This window comes from Littorina saxatilis, linkage group LG15 (genome assembly GCF_037325665.1).
Source record: "Littorina saxatilis isolate snail1 linkage group LG15, US_GU_Lsax_2.0, whole genome shotgun sequence".
In the NCBI taxonomy this organism is placed as follows: Eukaryota; Metazoa; Mollusca; class Gastropoda; order Littorinimorpha; family Littorinidae; genus Littorina; species Littorina saxatilis.
This window is the reverse complement of record NC_090259.1, coordinates 17,958,163-17,965,720: the sequence shown is the minus strand read 5'-3', so window position 1 is coordinate 17,965,720 and position 7,558 is coordinate 17,958,163. Positions and strand designations below refer to the sequence as shown.

The 7,558-nt window shown below is 45.4% G+C and overlaps 1 protein-coding gene across 1 annotated transcript; it reads left to right on the top strand.

Annotated features, from left to right (window-relative positions):
* The first annotated feature begins 3,560 nt into the window (after nt 1-3,560).
* Nucleotides 3,561-6,808, top strand: LOC138948717 (LIM/homeobox protein lim-4-like). Its single transcript, XM_070320323.1, has 3 exons — nt 3,561-3,791; nt 6,069-6,229; nt 6,636-6,808. The coding sequence occupies exons 1-3, from the start codon at nt 3,569-3,571 to the stop codon at nt 6,693-6,695; spliced, it is 444 nt and encodes a 147-aa protein (XP_070176424.1). The 5' UTR covers nt 3,561-3,568; the 3' UTR covers nt 6,696-6,808.
* Nucleotides 6,809-7,558: the final 750 nt, after the last annotated feature.

The following is a 7,558-nucleotide window of genomic DNA, read 5'->3' as shown; positions in this document are numbered from 1 at the left end:
CCATGTTGTATTCTCTGTGTCTCTGTGCAAGCGCTTTCAAGAGGGCAGACGAAATTTCAGCCAATGAGCGATGCGATCGAGTTTGACAGAAGAAACAGGCAATGACCATTAGCGAAGAAATGTTGTGATGACAACGTCGTAGAATACGATCGTTATAGGCAACATTTTCAGTCAAAGTTTACTTCAAAATGAACTAGAGTTAAAATACTTTTTTGTATCATCCCTTAATTGATGCAATTGATGCGCTAGAACCGTCATATTTAAAAAAAAGCTTCGTCGTCGAAATGAAACCCAAACAGTACGGCCGCCAGTATTGTTTTCCTGTGCACTAGCTCATGGAGCCACCGCAAGGCGCCTCACAGTGCCTGTCGTGAGAACCGCGTTTAATTTGCTCGACATTAAAACGTTCTGGGACGTTTTCGCTGCGAAACGGCAGACTTGTACCCACATATCTCAAGTAGGGCCTACTACGGTCGTTCCTTCAACCCCTTCAACCGCCAAAATATGCTTGCATGGCATGATTGCTGTTTTTCCTCCCGAAGAGTTCACTGACACGCGCACGCGGCAAACGCGTTCAGAGAAAACGTCGATGGTCAAAAGAGCTCAAAAAGCTCAGGATGCCAATCAACCATCTTCCTAATGCTGCAATTAAAAAACATTCCGACATGGCTCGAGATCCTCTGTATTTCCGAGGCGCTGATGATTTACAGTGCAGGAAAATCGAACTCGCTCCCTGAAGCAGCCCTGCACAGTGTATGCGACGACAGGTATAGTGGCAAGTAGGCTATGTGTTGGGCCTAATTAAAGTAAAATTCCGCTTTCGTTCGTGCTCTAGTATATCATCAGATAGGAAATGTCCCTAATAGGTAAGCTTCCTGTGAGGACGTTCAGCTCCCCCATCTTAATCTAGTTCGTGTTTTGTAGCTGGCAGCTATTTATGTGGAAGGAACTCGATGAAACTACGCGCTGGGTCATTCGGTTAACACTGTGGGCGATGCTGATGTGCGCAAGGAAGGGGTTGGACGGAAAGTCTGCGTTTCCGCCTCTGTCTCGGATCGTTAAAACATAACGTGGCTAGTGACGCGAACAGAAATCACCGGGAGAGTTACTTCCCTCGCTGAATGGCCGCACGAGGGAGGTCAGACGAACTGAAGACTTGGACCGGAAACTAAGCGTGCTTCGTAATGGCGGCGAGCTAAAAGTCCGTGAAACAAGGAGAAAGCGTGGCGCGGGGTGCTGCTGTAGCTTTTAGCCAGACAGTGTTGCAGCAGTCTCTATTTCATCTTGAACACAAGGCCAGTACTGTAACTGACCTTGATACGGATCGATCCAAGGGGGGGCAATCTCAGTCATCTCAAAGAGGGAAATCCAAACGCTATCCGCCTTGTTCGATTTTATGGGCTTGGACGATACAGAAAAATAAGAAAAGCAAACACTGGAGTATACCTGGACGAAATTGCTATCAAGAACGCAGAATTGATTTTTTCTGAGGTTTTTTTTTGCCGTAAGCGCCATGTTTATCGGAGCAGGAAACTCTTCCAGAGTGAGGCCCCTTTGTTGATGCATGTCAACATCAGATGTGCGAGACGCGATAAACATGGCGCTTACGGCAAAAAAAAAACCTCAGAAAAAATCAATTCTGCGTTCTTGATAGCAATTTCGTCCAGGTATACTCCAGTGTTTGCTTTTCTTATTTTTCTCTATCGTCCAAGCCCATAAAATCGAACAAGGCGGATAGCGTTTGGATTTCCCTCTTTGAGATGACTGAGATTGCCCCCCCTTGGATCGATCCGTATCAAGGTCAGTTACAGTACTGGCCTTGTGTTCAAGATGTCTCTATTTTCCCTCACAGCGACTTCACCGTGGCAAGACTGACTGACTGAGATGGAAACATCAGCGCACCGCCATTGTCATATTCACTTCTGGGCGGAAACTAAAGAGCCATGCATACAGGCTCCGCATTGTCATCGAGAGAACACAGACATTATGTACCAACGCCAAAATGGAAAACGGGAAAGAAGAGTATAACTGTCCTTAGTGTCATAAAGTGATAAGATAAAAGACAACCTGACAGCAAGATTATTGTCATCGAGATGTTCTGATACAGACATTAATACTTACCCACACCAAAATGAAAAACGCGTAAGAAGATTAGGCCAAAAAAAAAATAGGTCTGTTTACGGTAACCCGACCGACCCTAGTTTTTCGCGCGACCCTAGACTTTTTTTTGGCATTTGGGAAAAAAAAAAAAATCTTGATTTTTTGGCAAAATAACGTAAAAATATGGTTTTTTTGAAAAAAAAAAAAAAAAAAAAATCCCGACCTACCGACCCTATTTTTTGGGCCTATGTTACCGTAAACAGACCTTTTTTTTTTTGGCCTTAGAACTGCTGTTAGTGTCATCAAGTGGGATAACAGACAACTGACAAGATTATTGCTCACATGTGTACGAACCTGCGGTATTGATCGAACAAATGAAGTGAGAATGTTATACAGAACCAGGCGCTAACACACATTCCATTGACCGGCGAGGGACATCAACGCGGTCGCAGTGTATCAGGCCTAAAAAAAAATAGGTGTGGTTACGGTAACCCGACCTACCCTAATTTTAGGGGCCGATCCTATAACTTTTTATTACATTTGTCAAAAAAACCAAAAAAAACCCCAAAAAAACCGAGTTCAAAAAACGCAATGAAAGCGAAAGCGCCCGAGTCGCACACTTATTTCCCTGTCAAGTAGGTTTAATTTGTACACATTAGAAAAAAAAAGTTAACAAAAAAAAGTGATTGCCTACCTACCTACCCTATTTTTTTTGGCTATGTTACCGTAACCACACCTTTTTTTTTTTTGGTCTCATGTTTGGGTCATAAGATTAGAACTAGATTTGGTAACAGCAGACTAACAACTTTCCAATACTTTTGATGTCTGCGGCTTTGGACTTTTTTTAAAAATAAATATATTTTGTTTTACAATTTTAAGTTATGTGTTCTCCCTCAACCCCCTAGCTGTGCGTTCAGGCTTTGAGCTGATGATCTTGTAAGATACCGGCACGGTTGGCCTAGTGGTAAGGCGTCCGCCCCGTGATCGGGAGGTCGTGGGTTCGAACCCCGGCCGGGTCATACCCAAGACTTTAAAATTGGCAATCTCGTGGCTGCTCCGCCTGGCGTCTGGCATTATGGGGTTGGTGCTAGGACTGGTTGGTCCGGTGTCAGAATAATGTGACTGGGTGAGACATGAAGCCTGTGCTGCGACTTCTGTCTTGTGTGTGGCGCACGTTAAATGTCAAAGCAGCACCGCCCTGATATGGCCCTTCGTGGTCGGCTGGGCGTTAAGCAAACAAACAAACAAACAACTCTTGTAAGATTAAGCCTTGCAGATTCTAAACTGCAGCTATTTGGGCGATCGCAATAATGTCCATTTTCTATTTTGAACGTGTGTACGTGTGTGTGTGTGTGTGTGTACGTGTGTGTGTGCGGTGTGTTGCATGGTGTGTGTGTGTGTGTGTGTTACATGGTGTGTGTGTGTGTGTGTGTGTGTTACATGGTATGTGTGGGTATTGGTGTGCAGGATGCTTAGCGCAAAGCGGAAGTCGAGTGTTTGTTGCGCGGAATGCCGGGAAGAGATCCGGGCTGGCAAGGACTGGGTGCGGTTGGCTGGTCAGCAGGTGTACCACGTGACGTGTTTTGCCTGCAGCCAGTGCGGCGTACAGTTCGCTAACGGCGCCCTGTTCATCCTGAGGAACGGCCGGCCGGTCTGTCAAATGCACTTCAGCGACAGTCCCGAACAGCAAGGTGTGTTGCTTTAAACGAGAGTGTATTCACTGATGTACAATGGCACAACATTTAGCGTCAGTTACTGCGATATGTACATGTTGCTCATTATTTAAAAGCTGATGTAAAAGTTGATCTTAGAAGTGTATTTATGTACGATTATGCTTTTAATCGTTGTCTTTGTGTTACAAGTAATGCGATGTGGTGCGTAAAGACACATGTTCATGTATATGGACAATAAAGTTATCTTATCTAATTACCAATTCAGTGCCCCATATGGCTTTTTGACCAATCAGGACGGATTCTAGGTGACCTGTGAAATGTTATAACGTTCAGGCAGGGACCCTTTTTGTTTATCAAGCTAAAAATTGACAAAACAAAGTAAAAATTTAAATCAACAAGATCAGCGTGATTTATTCTACAGAATGACACTTCAAATGCTGTCAAATAATACTCTCTTTGTCTAAAAAAAAAATACCGATAAGCGAGTTTTGTCGGTGGGTGCTTTACGGAACAGCAAGGTACCGCCCATCCTCTGAGTGTGAAATGCCGACCCGCTCACTTGAAATCTAAATTACCTAAGTTCGGAAAATCAAGTGAAATTGCGTCACTCGCGTTACGTCAAATGTATCTTTACGTCATTTCCCATCCGTCTTGAGTCGGTTCGAAATCTGTCGCTCTCTATTCAACAAGAAAAAGCGAAGCAACCGAAACGCATGTTGAACATGGTTTATCTTGTGAGATTGTTGTGTGTCAAACGCATTAATTTGATCTGTGAATATTCATCACGTCAGGAGTATTACTCTGATTGGCTGACCCAGGTCACGAGAATTCTTTGACTGACAGGCATAATCAGGTAGGAGCGCTCAAGTTGCCATTGCGGCTGTTCTGTCTAATTCGCGGGGTCGCTTCGAAATTTGTTTTGGTCGATTTAAACGGTAATAAACCCGTTATTTCTAATATGCGGACTGTTAGCAAATGATAACAGTCATGTCTCACAAACGATATCAGCATTCGCCTAAAAGGCTCATGCTTGATATCTTTTTTTCTCGACATGTCTGTTATCATTTGCTAACAGTCAGCATATTAGAAATCTATATATATATATATATACGACTAGTGTCTGTCTGTCTGTCTGTCTGTCTGTCTGTTCGCGATGCACGGCCAAAGTTCTCGGTGGACTCTTTTTCAAATTTGGACACCGTATTCCGCTACACCCCGGACACAACCTCATCGATGAGATATTTCAACACGTGCTCTCAGCGCGCAGCGCTGTGCGCGCTGAACCGATTTTTTTTTGTTTTTTGTTTTTGTTGTCGGGATCCACTACCAGTAACTCTTCCTTATCTTCTCCAGTGTTTTCAGCCGCGATTATCTCCCTTCCTCCGTGTGGCGTCAATCCATATTCCCGTTACTACGTTACTATTTTTAGAAGGTCACTGCACGTTACTATTTTTAGAAGGTCTCCAGTGTTTTGCGCGTTTTTCTCCTTTCCTAAGTGCGCCGGCGAAGCCGGCGTACACCCGGCAGAGCCGGGTCCCAGGCGCAGCCTGGTATTCGGCTCTACTTCTTCCCGGCAAAGCCGGTACCCGGCGAAGCGGGTAATCATCTTGTAACTATATATTATCTTATCTTAACAAATACTGTTATCATTGAAGGAGCAAAACAATTGAAGCACTTACACGCGTTCTCTCATGGTGGGTTTAATTGTTTTGGAGGGTTTTAATAATGTACAATGAAAAGGGAAAAGCAGACAAACGAGATAGCGAAATAGAAGGAAAAAAACAGACAAGCAGAAAAGCAATAGATAAGATGGGTTGACTGGCATGCATGTCGTCAGAAGTCAGGTTACTTTTCATTTTGCCTGATTGGTTTCTACATTTGTTTCTTCCTTTCACGTGTGTGTGTGTGTTTGTGTGTGTGTGTGTGTGTGTGTGTGTGTGTGTGTATATATGTATGTACGTGCGTGCGTGCGTGCGTGTGTGTGTGTGTGTGTGTGTGTGTGTGTATGTGTACGTACGTGCGTGTTTGCTTGCTACCCCGCGTTCGTGTGTGTGTGTGTGTGTGTGTGTGTGTGTGCATGTGATTGTGTGTGTGTGCGCGCGTTCGTGTGTGTGTGTGACTGCGCGTGCATGTGTGTGTATGTGTGCGTACGTGGGTGCTTGCTTGCTTCCGCGCGTTCGTGTGTGTGTGTGTGTGTGTGCGCGCGTTCGTGTGTGTGTGTGTGTGTGTGTGTGTGTGTGTGTGCGCGCGTTCGTGTGTGTGTGTTTGTGTGTGTGTGTGTGTGTGTGTGTGTAGCAGGACGGGTGGCGGCACGCCGGGTGAAGCGGACACGCACCCAGTTCACGGAGCAGCAGTACCGGGCCCTGCAGCGTTACTTCCGTGACGGCACCAACCCGGACGGACGGCGCCTCCAGACCATTGCCTCTGAGCTGGGGCTGGTCAAGCGACACGTGCAGGTCACTGCTTCACACTACATGTCTCTGTCTGTCTGTCTGTCTGTCTGTCTGTCTGTCTGTCTGTCTGTCTGTCTGTCTGTCTGTCTGTCTGTCTGTCTGTCTGTCTGTCACACACACACACACACACACACACACACACACACACACACACACACACACACACACACATACATATTCACATGGTTTTTTTTCTGAAACGCTGAACTTCCTGAACCCTTTCTCTTATCTCGGACCGTTGTCCTTCTCTCTCGAACTCTTTTTGTCATTTGGAACGCCTTTTTTTTTCTTTTTTCTTTTTTTTTCTTCTTTTCCATTCTACCGCAAGAAGAATGGTGTAAGTTACACAACGTCTTGGGTTACTGACGGAACTTGTGAGTGGTTAACGTGTGTTTTGTGATTATTGCAGGTGTGGTTCCAGAACAACCGAGCCCGTCAGAAGAAACTGGCCGAGAGCCGCCACGGCTGACCACAGCTTACCACGCCATTCGCTGAATCTCTCACCGACCTTATAATGTCATCAATCTCAATTCTCTTCAACAACAGGTGTATGTCGTGCAGCAAAAGATTTGTTTGTTTCGCTTCTTGGCATCTTGCCTCTAGGTGTAGTTTATTTGTTAGAGTTGGGGTAAAACTGATTGTGTTTTCCCCCGCATGTCAGTGTGTCATTTATTTCTTATCCCGCCATAATGTGTTAGTACATGTTCGTTCTTTTGTGAAACCAAGAAGCAATGTATATATATACATGTGTATGTATGCGTGTGGTTTTATATTGACTGTTGTCTCTGAATTTTGTTTCCTTGCCTCTGAACTTGATTTTTATTCCTAGCACCCTACCCCCCCCCCTCCCCCTTCTCTCTCTCTCTCTCTCTCTCTCTCTCTCTCTCTCTCTCTCTCTCTCTCTCTCTCCTTCTCTCTCCAACAGGCAAAAGGCTTTCCGTAAGTTACCGGAAACATGCGTTCTGTTTGACCTGATGAACAATCCAATACGGTTCATGTATATAACATTTACAATGCCCTGTGCTGATTTTATTTCCGCAACGCTTCAAAGGCGGAAAATATTGCCGATTTGTGTGTGTGTGTGTGTGTGTGTGTGTGTGTGTGTATGTGTGTGTGTGTGGTGTGTGTGTGTGTGTGCGTGTGTGTATGTGTGTGTGCGCGCGCGCGTGTGTGTGTGTGTGTGTGTGTGTGTGTGCGCGCGTGCGTGTGTGTGTGTGCGCGCGTGCGTGTGTGTGTGTGCGCGCGTTCGTTCGTGCGTATGTGCGTGCGTGCGTGCGTATGTGCGTTCGTGCGTGCGTGCGTGTGTGCGTGCGTGCTTGTGCACATTTATAT

Excerpts from the sequence above, each read along its gene's own strand:
- LOC138948717 (XM_070320323.1), top strand. The coding sequence starts at position 3,569 with ATGCTTAGCGCAAAGCGGAAGTCGAGTGTTTGTTGCGCGGAATGCCGG. Across the intron at positions 3,792-6,068 it reads CGACAGTCCCGAACAGCAAG|CAGGACGGGTGGCGGCACGC; the intron begins GTGTGTTGCTTT and ends GTGTGTGTGTAG. Across the intron at positions 6,230-6,635 it reads TGGTCAAGCGACACGTGCAG|GTGTGGTTCCAGAACAACCG; the intron begins GTCACTGCTTCA and ends TGATTATTGCAG.